Here is a 21498-nt window from a genome sequence, read left to right on the forward strand (position 1 = left end):
AAGAGAATCCCAGAGCCATAAACCTGTGAGAAGGAGACTGCATCCCCAAACATCCCTTGATTGCCGGTCCCTAAATCCCCAGCGACTGCTAAGAGCTAACTATTCTGGTGTGATTGTCTTTGGTCCATTGAGCTGAGATTTCTTTTTCACTCCTGGGTTCCTGAACCCCGATATTTTTGTATATTCTATCACCTAAACTAATCTACATGACTTCCCTTTCCTGTTTTACTCTTTACTCTGATAAATATGTTTACTCTGTATTTGTGGAATATAAGTTAGGTGGGGAGGGGAAGTTAAGCCTGCTGAGATTACCTTAACTGTTACCTTTCAGGTCGGGGTGCAACTAATTCCCCCCTGGAACAATGAGAGAAAATAGCTTTTATTCTGACCTTCCCTCACCCTGTCAAAAAACGAATCTTACCTCTAGATTTCAAAAATCTAGTAGGTAATGGCTGGATGTGATTTCTAGGCACAGATGAGCTTCTGGTCCCCACAAAGGTGGAATGATAATCTTCCCAAGACTTAGGGGTAGGGCATTCCACTTCAATCTACATATTCATGTTACACATGGACTGTTTGATCCTATTTTACACAGTCCCACATTTGTTATGAAAATAATACAAGCATAACTGTGTGGCCCTGGGCAAGTCACTTAACCCCAATTGCCTTACCAAAAAAAAAAAGCAAATAATAATAATAATAATAATACAAACATTTGCAAGAAAACATCATTTTATTTTGTTCAAGTACAAAGGAAAGCCAAACTATTTGTTGCCAAATAGATGCTTTGCTTCTCTTTGGCCAACTCAGCACCCATTAGGCATAAGAATTACCAGTACTAGATTAGATTCATTCCGTAGCCAGAGACATATCTTTTTATCCTAACCTTTTTTTCTTAACCCCTTCTAAGCCAGTTTAGAGGTATGATTAAAATATCTACCCATTTCTCAATTTTTTTTAAATAATCTTTGGGGAACCTTGACACACAAACACTGTCTGCTGGGAATTTCAGGGAGACAGAAAAATTGAGACAGAGATATAGGTGCAGATGAGAAAGGAGAAACACAGAGGGGAACAGCTCTAAATCTATAATGCAGTGATCAGTGGATTAGATACCATGACCTTAAACTTCCCTTCCATTTCTAACATTCTGATCAAGAGGTACAGAGATTGAAAGCTATGGAAAGACAGAACAGAAATAGCTGGGCAGGCAGGTGAGGTCAGGGCTCTGGATCTCCTTCTGTCTTTCCCTCCCTTCACTTTCACCATCAGGGTGGTCCTCTCACACCAACCCAGACATGTCACACTCAATCTTGCCCCCACACTTTGGCCATGTTCTTCTGACTTGCCTAGAATTTCCTCTGCTCTTCTCTTCCCGTGTTCTAATCCTACCCCACCCCTTTTCAAAGTGTGGCTCAAATTCCACCTCCTCCAAGAAGCCTTCATGGACCACTTCATCCCCACAACAACTAGTCCTCTGAACTCAGAGTGTTAATTGTCCGCACCTGTGGTGTTTGCTGTAGTTTCAATCCTGTTGGCCTCACCTTCTCAACCAGAATCATGAGTTCCAGAAGGGCAGAGACTTGATTTTCTATTTTTATCATGTTCCCCCACAGTGCCTGGCATATTGCTGGATAAATATTAAATACTGAAAAAAATGCTATTGATTTCAGTCCTCTTGATAGGCCATCACCTGAACAAGCTCCATAAACTCTCCAGATCTCAGTTTCCTCATGTGTAAAATGCAGGAGTAGAGTGAAGTGATATCTAAGGTACCTTTCACCCCTAATAGTCCAGGGGCTGCACTTTGCTGCTGCTGAGGAGATAAGGTCTGCAGAGAATTTGGCCAAGCCTGAAAGATCTTCATGCCCCAGCTGTTTTGCTTCTCTTCAAACCTTCCCTGATTTTGGTGGTTAGTGGAAATATAAAGTGAGAGGTGGGATGCAAGGAGGGTAGCTTTCCCTGCCCCACTTTGCAGTCCCCTGCTTAGTTCAGAGAGCAGTGAGTGAGTGACTAAGAAAGGGCTGGTATCTCCTGACAAGGGTGTACTGGTGCTAGTCCCAGGACCACCTGTTGGTGGTAGATGTCTCACTCCCTGACGCCCAAAGGAAAAACTGCCCAGGTGTCCAACCTAAAGCCCCCTGAGAAAGGGAGACCGGAAGCAGAGCCCCTTCCCAAGCTTTGCCCAGCCCTGCTAGCCTAGGGAAGGTAGTGCAGCTATTGCCTCGGCTCAAAGTTTCACGTCCAGCTCCAAGTTTTCACCGAACTCAATCTTGTGGGCAATGACTGGAGTGCCTGATGGTGTTGAAGGTTGGCCCTGCTTGCTGTTAAGGTAGACCTGGATGGCCGAGGCGCAGTCCAGTCTCTCCATGGATGTCATGAGGTAGTGAAGCTCCTGGAGGCTCCCATTCTGCTCCTCAAACAGCTCCAGGACAGCAGCTGCTGGACTTCGCTGGCAGGACAGGAACCTGCCCGGAGGGAACAGGAGTCAGAGGATGCTGGGAAAGGTTTCAAGTCTTAATCCCAGTCCCTTGTTCTTCCTCTATACCCTCTCAGAGAAGTGACTGCCTCCCAGCTTTACCTCTAAGCTGATGCTATAGTGGAATCCTACCTCTGACACTATCTGTGTGACCCTGGACAAGTCATTTAACCTCTCAAGGCCTCAGATTCCTCATCTATAAAATGAGGGATTTGTCCTAAGTGGCCTCTGAAGGTCTTTCTGGCTCTCAGTTAATAAGCCTATGGCCTAACTGCCAAAGACGGGAAAGAGGGTTAGATTTGGAATCCAGAAGAGCTGGGTTTGAGTCACACCCTTGACTCTTACTGGCTGTGTGTGACCCTACACTGTGAGTCCATTTCTTCTTCTGTGAAATAATAACATCTCACAAAATTGTTCAGAGGCTTAAATGAAATAACATATGTAAAGTGCTTTGTAAAATTAAAAAGAATGTATACCGGTGAGTTGGCTATTTTTTTATTGTTGTCATCTCATTCAATAAGCATTAATTAAGTACCTGTTTGCCAGGTTCTGTGCTAGGTATGAGGATTCAAAATTATATCTACATATATGTGTGTATATGTATATATAGAGAGATCTATGTAGACAGATAGATAGATAGATAGATAGATAGATAGATAGATAGATAGATAGATAGATAGATAGATAATAGTCCCTGACTTCAAGAAACTTAGACTCATCATTACAGGTTATCATTATCTGTGCATGTACATAAAATGTGTGTGTGTGCTAGGTTTGAGGCTTCAAAGATTTTATATATATATATGTACATATATGTATATATAGAGATATGTAGATGGATATATAGATATAGATAAATATATGTGTATAATATGTGCATATGTATATGCGTGTGTATATATATGTACTTATGTATACATGTATGTATATAAAATAGTCTCTGGCTTCAAGGAACTTAGATTTGTCATTATAGGTCATCATTATCTGTCACATAAGCCCCAATCCTGACATTTCATTCTTTAAGCTAGTGTCTTAGACTGGAAGGAACTCCAGACTGGCAAGCAGGAGAACTATGACCTAAACCAGAGTCTGCCGCCACGTAGCTGTGTGACTTTAGACAAGTAACATCCTTTCTCTAGTCTTTATTTTCCCTCAGTATCCTCATCTATAAAATGAAGGCTATTACCTAGAATACCTCTCAATCTCCCTCCAGTTCTAAAATGCTATGATTATATCAAATATAACAATAATAATAATAGCTAACTTTATATAGCACTTTGAAAAGCATTTTACAAATATCTATTTGCTCCTCATAACAAACCTGGGAGGTAGGTGCTATTATCATTCCCATTTTACAGATGCAGAAACAGAGGCATGGCAAGGTTACGTGACTTGAATCAAGCAGCTAGTGTCTGAGGCTAGATCTGAATTCAGATCTTCCTGAATATAATTCTAGCAGAATTCTAGTCACTGCCCACCTATCTGCCTCTTGTATCTACCCCTTTTTCCATCCCCACTGCCACAACATTGGTGCAGACCCTATCACCTCAGATGGTCACAGGTTTAGAACTGAAAGGAACCATAAAAATTCACCTAAAACAATCACTTCATTTTATAGATGAAGAAACTGGGGGCCAAAGAGGGGGAGGAACTTTTCCAAGGTCACAAAGATAATATCTGGACTATTATAATGATTTCCCTGCCTTCAAGTTTTCTCTCCCTCAATTCCTCTCAAAAAGCCATCAGATAGACCACTAAAAGTCATCTACTACTACTTCTTAAAAAAAAATTCATTGTATCACTCTCTCGCTCAACAGTTCTCAATGGCACCCTATTTGACTAAAAAATCAAGGCTTTCATCTAGAGTTCAATAGCATCCGTGATCCCCAATTGTGCTTTAATGCTTTCTTGGTTTTCTAGGACTCCTCAGAATGAACATGTTCCTCTAGTCAGACTGGTCTCATCATTGTCCTTACATACGCCAGGCTCATTCCTACTTCAATGCTTTCATTTGTGCTGCTTATCTGATGTGATGTGGTAAGTGCAGCAATGGACTTTGAGTCAGGATTTGAACCCAGGTCTCTCCTACCTCAGACACTTACTAGCTTGGCTGCCACATACAAGTCACTTAATCTCTAAGAACCTCAGTTTCCCATCTGTAAAATGGGCAACATAATACCTATAGCACCTACATTACAGGGCTACTGTGAGGATGTCTTGAGATAACGTAAGGCTTATAAAGAACTTTCACAAGGACAATATAAATGTTATTACCCACATTTAAGACCTCACTCCAACTCAAACCCATCCTTCTCCATGAAGCTCTCCCTGAGCACTCGAGTTTAACATGTTCTCTTGCCTCTTTGGTCTCTCAGTGTGATTACAAACAGCACTTGACTCTTCTCTGTGTATTTGTTACAGAAACATGAAAGATCAGAGTTGGAAGAGACACTTCAGGGCCCGTGTCATGCAACCCTGGCCATGTATCCTTTAAACGGGGTTTCTTGCTCATAAACTGGCTCATTTCTAGAAAAGAAGTGCCCCCAATCTGGACCTGGGACTCAGGTGTCTCCCTAAATTGACTGTAAGTTCCCAGAGGATGGGACCTGTATTTTCTATTTATATTTTCAAAGACTCATTAATCTAGAGCTGAAAAGAACCTCAGAGGTGAAATAACCCCAACCTCTCATCTTATAGTTGAGGAAATTGAGACCCAAGGAGATTAAGTGATTTGCCCAAAGGCATATGTTAGAGGTGCTTTTTAATCCAGATACAGCGTTCCAGAGCCAGCATTCCTTCCACTGAGCACATTGCCTCAAGGGTGCCTGGCCCAAGGATGAATGTGTTAGATGCTTAGCACAGCTTTTGTGATTAGCTAATTGATTCGCCCTTGGGGCGGGGGTAAGGGGTACATAGTGGAAAAGAGGGTATACCCACGACCAATCAAGCCCCCAGGTGACATGCCTAGACTCAAAAATGTGTACCCTCCAGTTCCAACTACCTCCTCATTCTCATTCCTAGATAAGGCTGCTGCCACAGCCTTCACTATACCTGATCTTCATGCCACACAGTCCTAGATGGGATGCCAGCTTGCGCCAGTCATTGCCAGTGATGCTGTTTGGCTCCAACAGCATCTGCAGCTGCTCAAAGAGCTCTGGAGGCAGCCTGAGGGAAAAGACAGTAAGTAGTTGGGGGGGGGGATCTAGATCAAGTTGTTGGCTCCTCCATAATTAGCATGGCACCTCTCCCCATCACTCCTGGGGAAGCTATAGGTGCTGGGCTGAAATAGGAACCCCAAATTGGCATCCTAGATATTTCCCACCAATCTCTTGCCTCACCTGTTGCATGGGGCAGGTCGGGAGACTGGAGGTGGCACTGCCCAGGTTTCCTCCTCTGATGCCTGGAACCTTAGGATTTCCATGTACTTGGTCTCCAAACCCTGAGTCAGGAGAGGGGTAGAAAACATGGGGAAACAGAGAACAAGGCTTAGAAATCCTGACAAGGAATCTCCTGAGGAGAGGATTCTGTAAAGATGGCAGACTAGGTCAGAAAATTCCAAGCTCTCCAGATTTCCCCCACAAACAAGACAAAATAGTACCTCAGGGCAAACACGGAGCACTAAAAATAAACAAGATTTGGGGCAGAACAGTAGTCCTCCTGAGACGATCACAAAAAATCTGAAGAAAAATCCCAGGATTGAGGTTTGGTCCCTCTGAAGAGTAAACATCTCCAGATTAGTTCCACTGAAACAAGTGGTGAGCCCTGGGGATAGCTGGGTTGGGAGGTGGCCTCAGCTCCAGCCAAAGGAACTTTAACCTCCAGGACAATGTGGGGAGTTGGGCATCTCAACCAGGGAAGATTGAGGAAATGAGGGTAGGAATGCTAGCCTTGGCTGTGCTTCTGAGAAACAGACCTGAGCGAGAAGGAACCAGCACACACCCAGTGAGTGCAGAAGCAGTGGTGTGTGCTGGCTGGGGGTACTTATAGGAGGGAAGAATTCTTGGTTTGGGTTCTAAGCCAGAGAGGAGAACTGAAGAAGGATTTGAGGCCAGAGGCACCATCCCCCATACTCCAGGATTAGAAGTGATTACAAAAAATAAGCTACTACAAATGGGAAAAAAAAAATGAGCAGCTAAGGAGAAAGAATCCAACCATAGAAAGTTACCTATGGGAATAGAGACAACTGGGGTTTGTCTTCAGAGGAAGGTACTGAAGTAAAAAAAGCTTCTCTTACTCTAAAAAAATAACATTAATGGTCACCTGCCCAAAAAGAATTCATAGAAGAACTTTAAAAAGACTTTTTAAAAATCAAATGAGAGAGATTCAGAAAAATTAAAAAAAAGAAAAGAAAAATCCAAGAAAAACAAGGGTTTATGAAAAGAAAGTCAATCAAGTGGAAAAGGAGATCCAGAATCTTTTTTTGGGGGGGGGGCTAGGCAATGGAGTTAAGTGACTTGCCCAGGGTCACACAGTTAGTGCATGTTATGTGTCTGAGGCTGGATTTGAACTCAGGTCCTCCTGACTTCAGGGCCAGTGCTCTACCCACTGCGCCATCTAGCTGCCCCGAGATCCAGAATCTTGGGGTGAGGGGAGGGGTGAGATGGGGTGAAAATTTGGAACTCAAAATCTTGTGGAAGTAAATGTTGAAAACAAAAAAATAAATAAATAAAAATTACCATAAAAAAAAGAATCAGTCAAACAGAAACAAAAGAATGAACAAATAGAAAAAAATGGAAAACACCTCATTGGTAAAACAACTGACTTAAAAAATAGATCCAGGAGAGACAATTTAAAAGTTATTGGTCTACCTGAAAACCATGATGAAAAAAGAGCCTGGACAGCAACTTTTAGGAAATCATCAAGTAAAACTGCCCTGAGGTCCTAAAACCAGAAGATAAAATAATCATCAAAAGAATCCACCAATCATGTCCTGAAAGAGATCCCAAATTGAAAATGCCAAGGAATATAATAGCCAAATTCCAAAATTACTAGGTCAAAGAGAAAATACTGCAAGCAGCCAGAAAGAAACAATTTAAATATCATGTAACCACAGTCAGGATTACTCAGGACTTTGCAGCTTCTACATTAAAAGATCAGAGGGCATGGAATATGATATTTCATAAGGCAAAGGAGCTTGAATTATAACCAAGGATCAACTACCCAGCAAAACTGAGCATAATCTTTCAGGGGAGGAGATGGCCGTTCAACAAAATAGTGGACTTGCAAATCTTCCTGATGAAAAGACCAGAGCTCAACAGAAAATTTGATCTTCAAATACAAGACTCAAGAGAGGCATAAAAAGGTAAACAGGACAGAAAAAAACAACAACATATCATTAATAAGGGCAAAGTGTTTACATCCCTACAAGGGAAGATGACACTTGTAACTCTTGAGAATTGTATTGCTATTATGCCATTTAAAAGGGGTATATATAGACAGAGGGCATAGATATAAGTTGACTTTGATGTGACGATAAAAAATCTAATTAAGTGATGAAAAGGGATTATTCTGGGAGAAGAGGAAAGGAGGAGGCAGACCACATGAAAAGACACAAAAACCTATTACGGTAGATGGAAGGAAGGGAGGGAGATGAACATTGTTTGAACCTTACTCTCATCAGATTTGGATCAAAGAGGGAATAACATAATCAGTTAGGTACAGAAATCTAACTTACTGTATAGGAAGTAGGAAGGGAAAGGGGAAAGGGGAAAGAAAAGTGAGGGGGTGGACAGAAGGGAGGGAAGTAGTAAGGGTAAAGGGGAAGAAAAGGGAAGGGGCTGATAGAAGGGAGGGCAGACTAAGGGAGGCAGTGGTGGGAAGCAAAACTCTAGTGAGAAGAGAAAAGGAGAAAAGAGAGAGAATGGCATAAATGGCGGGGGCAGGGGGAATAGGATGGAGAGAAAGACACAAATAGTAATCATTACTGTGAATGTGAATGGGATGAACTCTTCCATAAAACGGAAGCAGATAGCAGAGTGGATTAAAAATCGTAATCCTACAATATGTTGTTTAAAAACCTGGAGAGGGGGCAGCAAGGTGGTGCAGTGGATAGAGCACCGGCCTTGTAGTCAGGAAGACCTGAGTTCAAATCTGGCCTTACACCAAACACTTGACACTTAGCAACTGTGTGACCCTGGGCAAGTCACTTAACCCCCAACTGCCTAAAAATAAATAAATAAATAAATAAATAAAAATAAAAACCTAGAGAGACTTAAACAAACTGATGCTGAGTGAAATGATAAGAACCAGGAGAACATAGTACACATGTGGCATGACTGACTTTGATAGATAGACTTAGCTCTTCTCTGCAATGCAAGGATCTAAGACAACTCCAAAAGACTCACGACAGAAAATGCTATCCACATCCAGAGAAAGAATTTTGGAGTCAGAATGCAGACGAAAGCATACTGTTTGCTCTCCTTTTCTTTTGTTGTTTTGTTTTGTTTCTTCTTTCTCATGGTTCCTTCCATCAGTTCCAATTCTTTACATCATGACTAATGTGAAAATATGTTTAATATGAATGTATAAGTAGAGCCTATATCACAATTGCATGCTGTCTTGGAGAGGGAGGGGGAGAAAATTTAAAACTCAAAATTTTATGGAAGTGTACCTTGAATACTAAAAATAAATTAATTAATTATTTAAAAGAAAAAATAAAAAGAAAAGCAACTGATCTGGAGAACAGATTAAGAAGAGAAAACATAAGAATAAGAACCTTCTGAAGCTGGACCTTGATGGAATTCCCATGCTCATCCTTCCCCTTTCCCAGTCCTGGTGCCACTATGCCAAAAGAGGCAAGTAGCCCAAAACCTCTTCCCCCGTGCTCTCTTCTTCCTAGAAAAGTAGGGGGTATTTGGCAGGTGGGGTAGGGGAGGATTCTCTGAGAGACAGCAGGTCCTCAAGTTTGTTCATTGCCCCTATAGAAGGTGAGAGGCAAAGACTGATCCATAGACTTCCAGAAGCCAAGGAAAGAATCAAGTGGGAGCCAGTGAATGTCAACTTGAGGGAAGGGAAGGGAACTCAAACTCCTTTATCAAATACACACACACACATACTCAATTCCCTGTCTCAAGGTCCTAGGCTGAACTCAGGGGAATCCCTTCCATCTTTGCCTCCTTTTCCCTGATAATTCTCATTTCCCACTCAGATCCAGATTAAACTCCTAGCTGAGGTCTTAAGGTACTTTAAAACATAGAGACTCATACCATCATACCTGATGGACAGAGAGGCCCCTCAAAACATGAGGCCCTAAACTACAGCTTGTTTAGCTTGGCCTAAAATCTGACCTGCTCCCATTCACCTCATGTCTTCTGTTGAAACCCCACTCAGTGTTTCTAATACCTACTACCAGTGTGTCTCCCCAATCTCTTCATACTCTTTATTCTGAAGATGAGTGATATCTTCTCTTTGAAGTAAAAAGTCAACCTGGAAAAGAAGTGTAATCCCACCCTACGACTTGGTAGGGGTAATTAAATGTTTTATAAATTCTCTTGCTGGTCTTCAAGGCTTGTGGACAAGAAATCATTAAAGGACTCTATCTCCATTCGCTTAATTATGTTAACAAAACCGTATTCATTCTGTTCTCTATTTCCCCAAATCCCTTAGTCCCATAGGTTTCCCATTTCCTTTTCCCTGACAACACTATTTCTTTGGTACTCACATTCTGGAAGGTGTGCATAGTGACAATAATTTCATTTGTCAGTGCCGCATTATCTTCATCCTCATTGGTTCCTAAGAGAATACACGAAGCAACAGGTGAAGAAATGGATGGGGGCCAAAGTGGATGAATGAGAAGGAGGATAGAAGAAGATCCTCCCTACCCTCCTCTAGTTCTGCTTTTCAGCTCCTAGGAGGACTCAGGCTCTGAAAGGTTTCCTCTAGGGACCTGGGAACTAGAAAATCTGTGGGCCTGTCTATTTTTCTGACTTACAAAGGTCCTGTATTTCTCTGCTGGTACAACTGGGGCTCAGGGGCTTCGGGACCCTTTCATAGCTGCTGGAAATGATGAAGAAGGGAAAGGGATGGGCTTTTGAGTTACCTGCTTTTTTCTTGAAGCAAAAGGAGCGAAAGGGGCACTTTCCATGCCAAATGTGGAGGTAGGGTACCATCTGGCAACTGCTGTCATCCACATTTTCCCAGCCTGGGTTTGGGGGATGCAGAGGAGAGCAGGTCACTCTGTGGGGAAGGGTTGAGATGGGGAGGAGGGCATGTGTACCTGTATGCATGAGCGCACGCACACACACACACACACACACATACACATCCCTCAGCTACTATCTATAGCTCCTTCAATCCATTCATGAGAAGAGTGAAAAAGACCAGGGATTCCTAGGTCCTAACACCAACTCAACCCTTGGTTTGGAAAAGCATAGTAAGTGTCTGTCTGTCTGTCTGTCTGTATCTCTCTCTCTCTCTCTCTCACACACACATACACACACACACACACACACACACAGAAAGAGAGAGAGAGAAATACATACACATACAGAGTCAGTTAATCCCTATATCCTTCTTTTCAGGCTGGTCCTTCCAAGTTTTTTTTCACCAAATTCAGAAGAGATAATGAAGGTGAACAGTATCAGGAAGAAACAGGCAAAATTAAGCGGCAAATAAGAAGAAAGATTGGTTGGCCCTTCTTGAAGCTGCTACTTTCTAAGAATCAGAAATATATCCTGAAAATGAAGAACATGGGGTTTCCCATTGGGCGGTTTTAATGCCCCAAGATTAGATTTCCTTATAACAAAGCTTTTTATACCAGAAGGCAACATATGCTCATCTGTCTCCTGGACTCTCCAGCTCTCCTCCAGTGTTTACTCCTTTATCTCTATGGTCCCACCATGAATAAGTCTCCCTACTACTACCCCACACTTAGTATTCACAATACCCTCAAAGGATCACAGAACTGAGAGGTTCTATAGTAATATAATATGATAATCTTAGTGACAATCTAATCTAGTCCCTTCATTTTATAGAGGGAACCTGAGAAATGTAAACTGACTTCCTCAAGGTCACAGTGATATTAAGTAGCAGAGTCAGTATTAGAACCTTGGACCCTTGATTCTAAATCCAGAACACTTTATACTATACTAGGACTGCCTCCATTACTGTTTCTTTGTGTCTGTGCTGCCCGGTTTCATATCACTGCCCTCTTCTTTCTGTCCCATTTTACCTTCAGAGATGTACTTGAGTTTCAGATACTGGTCCCCTCGAGTCCCCATGAAATCAAAGAGTTGGCAGGGCCCACGGAGGCGCCCGCCATAGGGCTCCTCATTGGTCATTGCCCACTGCAGGGCACACGGCGTGTTGTTGAGGAAGTAGACACGCAGCTGTAGGTGTGACTGTCCTGGTACCAGGGCTGAGCAGAATACGGCTAGCTGCAACCACTTTCGGGCATCATATTCATTGGGAGCCTCCAGCACGCAGGTGTAGAGACTAAAGAGGTAAGGGGAAATATGGGCATATCTGTGTTGTTTGGATAGCAATGGTCACAGGAGGGGAAATGAAGAGGAATGTTGGGAGCAGGCGAGGAAGAGGGTATCTATAACAATGGAGACTGGCAAAAGAACACAGGCAGGAGGTGACATATTTCAGACCCAGCTCCAACTGGTGAAAGAGACCAGGAGATTGATGGAAGTGTCTCTGGATTTGGAGTCCAGGAACATGGGTTTGAGGCTCCATATTGTCCACTAAATTGACTATGTGATCTTGGAAAGAAATTCATCCTGTTTCCTCTTCTGTAAAAGGATGGGGCTAGACTAAATGATCTACTACCTCCAAGGTCATTTCCAGCTCTAACATTGTATGCTAGAATAATGGAGTGCTACCTGCAGTGGCTGTGAAGGTTGAGACAGAATAGGAAGGAGGAAGTCAGGCCCTGAGGAGACCAAGGAGAAGGGAGTGTCAGGAAGGACGGTGCTGGAAAGGAATGACTCATGAAAAGCTGGAAGTCAGTTCATCCATATGGGGCAGGGAGGGGCACGCATGCTCAGCTAGTTCCTCCAGAGAGGTGGAGAACACCACCACTATGTCACTGAGGAAAGAAGAAGAGAAGTAGGAACCAGAGAAAGAATAAGGCAGCAGAAAGGGGTGAGGAGGTAGATACTTCTGGACAGAAAGACAGAAAGATTAGAAACAGAGGAAAGTCAGTTCTAGGAAAATAGACAGAAAGGATGAGAGATGGGGGATGGGGGAGCACACAGGGAGTGATCGTGGACATAAATAGGCAAGAGCTGAATACATTAATCTATTTGATAATTATAGTCAACTGAAAAATCAGCATTGCTTTAAGGAGTCAACACTGAATTACGAGTTATTTTGTCTAACTGCAATAGTTCAGTATGTTAACACAACAAGAAGTCACGAGAGAGTTGGTGAGATATAGCAGCAATGAGTTTAGAGTCAGGAGAAACTGGGGTCCTGATCCTAACTCTGATACTTAACTGTGTAACTACAGACAACTTGTTCAACCTCTCTGAGCTTCAGCTTCCCCATCTGTAAAATGGGGATGATATCTATAGTATTCACCTCACAGGGCCATTTGAGAACCATATGTGATAATGGGCGTTTTAAAGGGCTTTGCAAAACCTTAGAGCACAATATAAATGCCAGTTATATTTGTTAATAACCACAAGCACATATACACACTCCATTACATATTATATAATAGATGCACGTATATTATATAGATTTATATATTATATAGATGCATAAATTATATATTCTGGTTGTTGTCCTTCATTCTCAAAGAGGACCAAAATGACATCACTGTGTTGGGGTCAAGGTACAGTATGTTCGACTGCGGCTGATTAGACCAATACAAGCTCAAAAGGCTCTACCACAAGTCAGACACAAATAGTCCACATGAACATTTGGAGTGGAGATACCTTTGAATTTGCACATCTCATGTTTTGTTTGAGCTACTGCAATGCTGCTTTGCTTATAGAGTACAGCATCTTCTTTGATGCAGGCATACCACGCTAGGCAGTCCTGTGTCAGTGCCTCCCATGTCTCACAATTGATTCCAAAGCTCTTCAGAGGGACCTTGAGAGAGTCATTGTATTGCTTCTTCTGATCTCCGTGTGTGTTTGCCTCATGTGAGCTCTCCATAAAATAATGTTTTAGGCAAACGTACTTTTGGCATTCAAACAACATGGTCAGCCCATCAGAGTTGTGCTCTCTGCTTGTTGAAGGTGTCCAACAACATCAAAGAAAATATCATGCTAAAAAGCATAGGGGAAAGCACACAGCCCTGCTTCACTCCATTGGGAAAGCACAAGAGCATAATCCATTATCCAGAACCCAGGCAAGTATGCCATCATGAAACTAATGTACAATACTGATGAACCTCTCCAAGCAACCAAATTTTACCATAGTTTTCCATAAGCCCTCACAACTGACAGTATCAAAGACCTCGGGCAGACTGATGAATGTTGTGTACAGGCCTCTGTTCTGCTCCTGGAATTCCTGCTGGAGTTGTCCGGCAGCAAACACCATATCAATCATTACTTGGCCCTTTCTGAAGCCACATTGGTTCTCAGATACACAACCATCTTCCAAGTGGAGGCTCATCCTATTAAAAAGTACTCCACAAGAATCTTGCCAGCAATGACTGAGAGACTCCACCTATGATTGTCAAAGGGCAACCTATTTCACTTTCCTTTATAGAGATGGATGATGGAGGCATCCTTGAACTCCTGGGGAATAACCTCCCCTCACCATACAACCTGGAAAATTTCAGTCAGCTTTTGTATGAGCAGTGGATCCCCTGCCTTGTAAATCTCAGCTGGAATAGAATCAGCACCAGGTGGTTTGCCACACAAAAGGAGCCTAATGGCATTCAAAACCTCTTCTTCAGTTGGAAATTTGACTAGAGAGGAATGGACTCCAACTTGAGGTATACAGTCAGTGGCCTCAACATTGATTGATGACAGTCTGCTGAGAACACTATGGAAGTGTTCTACCTACCTCTGCAGAACCATGTCCTTATCACTAATCAATGTGGCTCCATCAGCATTGAGTACTTGAGATGCACCACAGATCTTTGGCCCCAAAATAGCCTTCAGGGTATCATAAAAGGCTTTGGATTGTTACTATCAGTGTAAAACTGAATTTCATCTGCCTTCTTACTAAGCTAAGAATTTTGCATCTCTCTAAGCTTCTCTTGCACTTCACTTTTGATGGAATTGAATGCTGCCTTCTTAGGGATAGATGAACTATCCTGCTGGTAAATCCTGTGGAGTTCTTGTTTTTCATTTAGCAGCTTCTGAATTTCCCCATCATTTTCATCAAATCAATCTTGATGTTTGCAAGTATTCTAACCCAGATGAATAAATGCAGTTCTGTGCATCAAATATCTGAAAGCTGCCCACTCCTTTTCTACTCCACTGTTGCCAACTGTGCGTTGACTGAGCCTTCCCTCCAAGTTAGCAACAAACTGTTCATACTCAGAGAAGAGCTCTAATCTGTTGACATTAAGTCTTCTGGTAGCCATCTCGCCTTGGGGCTACTGCTTTTGTTGAATGTGAATATTTAGCTTAGAGAGGATAAATCTATGATCAATCCATCACTCAGTGCCACACATTGCCTTCATCACTCTCACATCTTGTCTGCCTCTTATTCTTACAATAATGTAATCTATTAAATGCCAATGTTCATTGCAAGGGTGAATCCAGGAAGTTTTATTATGTTTAGGTAAATGGAAGACAGTGTTAGTGATGAGAACATCATGAGATGCACAAGACTTCAGCAGTAAGTGCCCTTTGCTGTTGCTGTTTCTGACTCCATTCTTCCCAAGGATTCCCTGCCATGTCTGATAGTCTGTGCCTACTCTGGCATTAAAGTCACCCAGAATTATAAGCTTTTGGCACATTGCTGATGTGGGTCTCCAGGTCTTTATAAAATTTTTCTTTGACCTCATCAGGGTTCGTTACGGTGAGAACATATTCAGTGATGATGGTGGCATGGCACTTTCCTACAAGGTACAATCACATTGTCATGAGCCTGTTATTCACTCCTTTTGGGTGGCATACATGCTTGTTGACTAGATTAGTTTTGATTGCAAAACATATACCAGCTTCACAGCACTCCCCTTCACTGCAACCACTCCAGAAAAACACGTATCCATCTCCAACTTCAGTAAGCTGGCCTTCATTTGCTAACCTTGTTTCACTCAGGGCTGCTGTTTAGATGTGACATCTGCTGAGGTTTCTTGCAACAAAAGCTGTTCATCTTTCAGGTTAACTGGATTTCATGTTGTCCATATGTGTGTGTACATTCCATGTACCAAGAGTGAGTAGAATCATCTTCATAAAAGTTTTTGTACATTTTTTTGTGTGTTTCAACTACAGGGTGGGATTGGATAAAGCAGGGTTGGATAAAGCAGACAATTTTTAGGGCATCTTTTCTAGCCCTTTTCTTATGCCAAGAGGTGAGCAGCACAATCTTTAAAAAAAAAAAAAAAAGCTGCTCAGACACCCAGAGAGCTGTTGAATCCCACTGCTGCTTCAGTCCAGTGAGAAGATAACCCTATGGCCTGGACTACCTGTGTGCAGGGTTGTGACTACAGCTCCCAGTGTATACGTACCTGCTACTTTGTCACTTGCCTGTCACCACGGGACTTTGAGGTAGATAAAAATGGCAAAATGGTGCGGGTGACATCTTTTGACTTCTGCATAAATTGCATTTAAATGAGGCAGAGAGTCATCTGCCTCACTCTCTCTTCCAGAGTCATGGAATCCAACGGCAAGACAGACAATTGGCAATGGCTGGGAATGAAGTGGATGACCTTGGTGTCTTTGATATCTAACCAAGCTCTAAGCATTCCACAGTGCCCGCTTCCACCACCTTCGTGGCTATTGGAAAAAATTATTCTCATCTGCCCATTCCTCTGGGAGAAGTCGTCACATGGGGGCAGCTAGGTGGTGCAGTGGATACAGTTCTGGCCTTGGAGTCAGGAGGACCTGAGTTCAAATCCAGCCTCAAACACATAACACTAACTAGCTGTGTGACTCCAGGCAAGTCACTTAACCCCAATTGCCTCACCAAAAAAAAAAAAAAAAAAAGTCTTCACATACTTACGGTAGACATCCCCCTAATACACCATCAGGTTTGAGGCCTGTCAGTTACCCTCGACTTGATTTAGCTCATCTACCAAGTTTTCCGATGTGTGATTAATGTACTTGCTACAGCTTCTTGGAGTCACGGGTGACAGTTCAGTGAATCAGTTAGGCACCAAAGGTAGAAAGCAGCCCTAAAAAGGGCTTGGCAATCCTTACCCCATTGTATATAATACATCATATAATATGCATATATATCTATCAATAAAAGAGCTATATGAGAATCTATGTACATGATATATACATAGATTCTCATATATTTGCATATTATAAATGATTCAGATACATTACATATAATACAGATGATTTATCTCAGTATTTTATATATAGAGAGAGAGAGAGAGAGAGAGAGTGTGTAGAGGCTGTGTGAGAATGTCTTGTTAACATGTATATGAAAGTTTTCTGAAAAAAATAACTGATTTACCAAGGTGTCAGAAAAGAAAGAAACTGGAAAATTAACAAACAATAATTATTAATCTCATCCAGAGTGAACACATTATCACACTACCATTTCCTACTCCCTTAACACACACAGAGAGAAAATCTACCACTTCTCTCTGAGGTTACTGCTAAGAATGAGAAACTATTTATATATACAAAATGCAGAATGCATGCTTCTGACTTAATGGATGAATGAATGAATGTCTTTGTGTGCCTGGGTGTGCCTATGGGTACATGTTAGGACTGATGAAGCTTTTTACTCCCTGACATGTACTCTTTGATCCAGTGACATTGGCCTCCAGGCTCTTTCACAGACAAGACCCTCCATCTCTCAGCTCCAGGCATTCTCTCTGGCTGTCCCACATGCCTGGATTTCTCTCCATCCTCATTTCCACCTACTAGCTTTTCTGGCTTCCTTTAAGTGTCAGCTACAATCCCAATTCCTACAGAAAGCCTTTCCTATCCCCTCTTAATTCTAGTGCCTTCCTTCTCTTAATTATTTCCTAATTATCCTATAGCTAGCTTGTTTGTGAATATTTGTTTGCTTGCTGTCTCCTCTGTTAGATTGCAAGCTCCTTGAGGGCAAGAACTGTCTTTTGCCTCTTTTTGGATTCCCAGTGCTTAATGCAGTGCCTGGTACATAGTAGACTCTTAACAAATGTTTATTGACTGGTTGGTTAACCCCTATTAGTGAATAGATCTTTATAAATTCAAATTCTGAATCTTTCAATAGTTTGTCCTAATCTCTCCCTTCTCCAGACTGATATACCAAGTGTCTCAAAAGTCTTTCTGCAGTGTTAAGCCTTAATAGCTAAAAATAACACTAAGACTTGTGGGATAATCTGTATCGAGTAACACTGTCCAAATTGTTAGGGAGATAGTTGATTTGACGGGGGGAGGGAGTGCAAAGAACAGATACAGCAGATGACCACCCCTACCTGAAGTGGGAGAGGGGGATTCGACACTCATCTCTAGAAGTGTGAGCCCCAGGCTGTCCCAGGGGCTTCCAGATCTTGTCATCGAGTAGGGCAGTGTTGCTGGAATAGATACAGGCATAGCTGGAGTTCTGAGCACAGTGTTTGAAAGTAAGAGTGCAGGGCTTCAGGAAGGAGGCTCCGTGAGGGCTGCATGCCACTACAGGGCTCACCAAGGCCTGGGTACTCAAAAGTGTTGGGGCATCGGACAGGTCCCACACCAGGACCAGGGACACTTGCTCTCGGCGTCCCAGAGCTACTGCCCCTAGGAAAAGGAAAGCACAAAGTAGAAGAGTCAGCAAGGGCAGAAGAGGAGGGCAAAGCTAAAGCTAGGTGAAATCGAGGTAGGGCTCAGTTACACCAGGAGTAAGGTACTGAGGTGTCAGGGGTCACACTGTCTGAGGGATGGAGAAGAGGGAGGTTTAACACATTGAAGGAGGGAGCAGAAACAGGGGCTAAAGTCTTGTAAAGGTAGGAGGGAAAAAAGAAAAAACAGAGGTAGCAGAAAGGAGACCCAACATTAAGAGGTCAGGTGGCAACAGTAGGAAAGCCTGGGTTCCTGTGTGTGTGCTCACACACTAGAGGAGGAGAGGTAATAATGATGATAATGATAATGATAATAATAATAATAATAATAATAACAATAATAATAAATAACTAGCATTTATAGAGAGCTTTAAAATTTGCAACACTCTTTACAAATTTCTCATTTACAAATCTCATTTTATCTTTACAACAAACCTGAGAGGCAAGTGTTATTATTATCTTCATTTTAGAGACGAGGAAACTGAGGTAAACAAAGGTTAAGTGACTTGCCCAACGTCACACAGGTAGCAAGTGTCTGAGGCTAGATTTAAATTCAGGAAAACCCTGGGAAGTAGATGCTATTATTATCTCCATTTTACAAACAAGGAAACTGAGGCACAGAGAGGTTAAGTGATTTACCCAAGGTCACATAGCTAGTAAGCATTTCTCATCCACTTCCATCCACCCAATTCATTCAGTTGTCATTTCCATGCTGATGATTCTTAAATCTACTTATTCAGCTTTAACCTCTCTCCAGTCTCACATCTCCAACTGCCTATTAGACATGTCAAGCCAGATGTCCCATAAACTTAAACTCAAAATATCCAAAACTGAACTTAGTGGCTCTCTCCCTAAACCTTCCCCCCCTCCAAATTTCCCTATTACCATCAAAGGCACTACTATCCTCCCAGTCAACCAGGCTCACTACCTAGATGTTGCCCTGAACCCCTCACTCTCTCTCACCCCACCTTATCCAATCTGTTGTTAAGGGTTGTTGCTGAGCCCCCTTCTCTCCTCTGATACTTCTATGACTTTATCGTAGGCCTTCATCACCTCACATCTTAACTATTTCAAGAGCCTGCTGGTCAGTCTTCCAGCTACAAGCCTCTCCCCACAACAGTCTGTCCTCCACTCATCTGTCAAAGTGATTTGACCAGGTCTCCCTCCTACATGATAAATTCCAGTGGCTCCCTATCACCTCCAGAATCAAATATAATATCCTCTGTTTGGCATTCAAAGCCCTTCAGATCTACCCCTCCCTACCTTTCCAATCTTCTTATACCTGTCACTCCCCCATGTACTCTTTGATCCAGTGACACTGATCTCTTCTTGCAAGGAGGCAAGATGCTTAATCTGAAAGAGACCTTAGAGGTCATCTGTAGAAGTAGTGTGGCCTAGTGGACAAAGTGATAGAATTAGAGTCAGGAAGATATGAATTCAAATCCCATCTCAGGGAGTTCTTAGCTCTGGGGCCTCTTGCAGGTCACTTAACCTCTGCTTGCCTCAGGTTTCCCATCTGTAAAATGGGATAGTAAAACCTCATGGGGTCATTTTGAGGCTCTAATGGGATCATGTCTGGACAGTGCTCTGCAAACTGAAGTACTATATAGATGCCAGTTGATATTATTATTATTATTATTATCATTATTATCATTATTATCAATTCTCCATTTCAACCCTTCATTGTACAGAGGGGGAAACAGAGGCTTTAAAAATAGCCAAATGACATGCTCAAAGTCACACACCTGGTGAGAAGTAAAAGGACAACCTAGCCACGGGTAGTAGTTAGTGTTGGAAGGTGCATAGAGGGGAATAGGGTAAAAAGACAGCAAGGAGTGGAATCCACCCCCAAGGTAGGTAGGAGGTAAGGTGAAAGCCAAGAAGGGAAACCAGGAGAGGGTAGAGAAAGGAGTCGGGGGAAAGAAAGAGGCAGAGCCAGCGTGCCCAGGTAGTCATGAGTCCCTTACCTGGTGGGATGAACAGAGAGATGCCCACGTCCTTGAGCAGTAGACAGCCCCCTTGGTGATCCACCTCGCGCCATGCAAACACCAAGAGCTTGTTCATCACTTGTCGGATGACAGTTCGGCCCTCAGTGGGTGTGAGCAGCTCCTGGTAGAAGTTGGCCATCTCCGTCAGGGTGGCTGGTAGATACTGCCTTGGGGCATCATCGTCTGGCAAGGAGAAGGCCTCAGGGACTGGCTCCTCCACGTCCTGTGGGGCCTCTGACTCCTCTTGGTGCCTGCTTCGGGGGCAGCCCCAACGAAGGCACTGTACCAGCAGGAGCACAGTGGCCACAGGTACCCCCACCAGCAGCAGGAGCTGGAGGGGCAAGCTTTGCTGGATGAAACTCCCAAGCAAATGCATCAGCACAGTCGATCAGGGGCTGCTGACTCTTCTGCACTCCTGGACGGGCAAGGAGGTTGGCAGGGGCCAAGGACCTGTTGGGGGAGACGAGGGGTCAGTCCTAGACTCCAAGCAGCAGCATTTTCCCTCAGGCTTTGGGCTTTGTGCCAATGGAGTAAGGATCAATTCACAGGATCACAGATTTAGACCTAGAGGGGCCCGACAGGTGATCTACACCAACACCCTCTTACTGCGGATAAGAAAACTTAAGCCCAAGTTAAACTGACTTTTCCAGGGTCACACATGTAATGTATATGACTTCTTGATGAATTCACTTAAAATATTGCTTCTATTAGGTCCCAGTACAATGTTTTGCAAGAACTTAGCATTCTATGGGGGAAAGGCTGAACAGAGTATGCTATATGATTATGATGGAATCCTGCTGTGCTGTAAGTAATGGTGAAAGGGATCGTTTCTGAGAAGAATGGGAAGACTCACTTGAAGAGATACAGAGTAAAGTAAGCAAGGCCGGGGAAACAATTTTTCCTATCACAGCAATATTGTAGAGACAAACAATTTGGAAAGACTTAATAACTTGAATCAATACAATGACCAACCATGACTGCAAAAAACCCGTGATGACACATGCTCCCCACCTCTTAATAGAGAAGTGATTGACTCAGAATGCAAAGTGAGATATATTTTTAGATGTGGTCAGTGCAGGAATTTGTTTTGCTGAACTATGCATATTTGTTACAAAAATTTTGTTTCTTTCCAATTGGGGGAGGGTATAGAAGGGAGAAGTAAATGGGCTTTTGCTCATTTTTTTAAATTATTTTAA

General features: G+C 42.7%; 1 protein-coding gene across 1 annotated transcript; it reads right to left on the reverse strand.

Annotated features, from left to right (window-relative positions):
* Window positions 1-2166: 2166 nt before the first annotated feature.
* LOC114053265 (UNC5C-like protein) lies at window positions 2167-20678 on the reverse strand. Its single transcript, XM_027876183.1, has 8 exons — window positions 20282-20678; window positions 17973-18273; window positions 11649-11911; window positions 10518-10619; window positions 10140-10210; window positions 5818-5918; window positions 5531-5644; window positions 2167-2468 (listed from the first exon to the last, which is right to left on the reverse strand). The coding sequence occupies exons 1-8, from the start codon at window positions 20676-20678 to the stop codon at window positions 2231-2233; spliced, it is 1587 nt and encodes a 528-aa protein (XP_027731984.1). The 3' UTR covers window positions 2167-2230.
* Window positions 20679-21498: the final 820 nt, after the last annotated feature.

The sequence above is a fragment of the Vombatus ursinus genome, unplaced genomic scaffold, assembly GCF_900497805.2.
Source record: "Vombatus ursinus unplaced genomic scaffold, bare-nosed wombat genome assembly UNPS02014811.1, whole genome shotgun sequence".
Taxonomy (NCBI): domain Eukaryota; kingdom Metazoa; phylum Chordata; class Mammalia; order Diprotodontia; family Vombatidae; genus Vombatus; species Vombatus ursinus.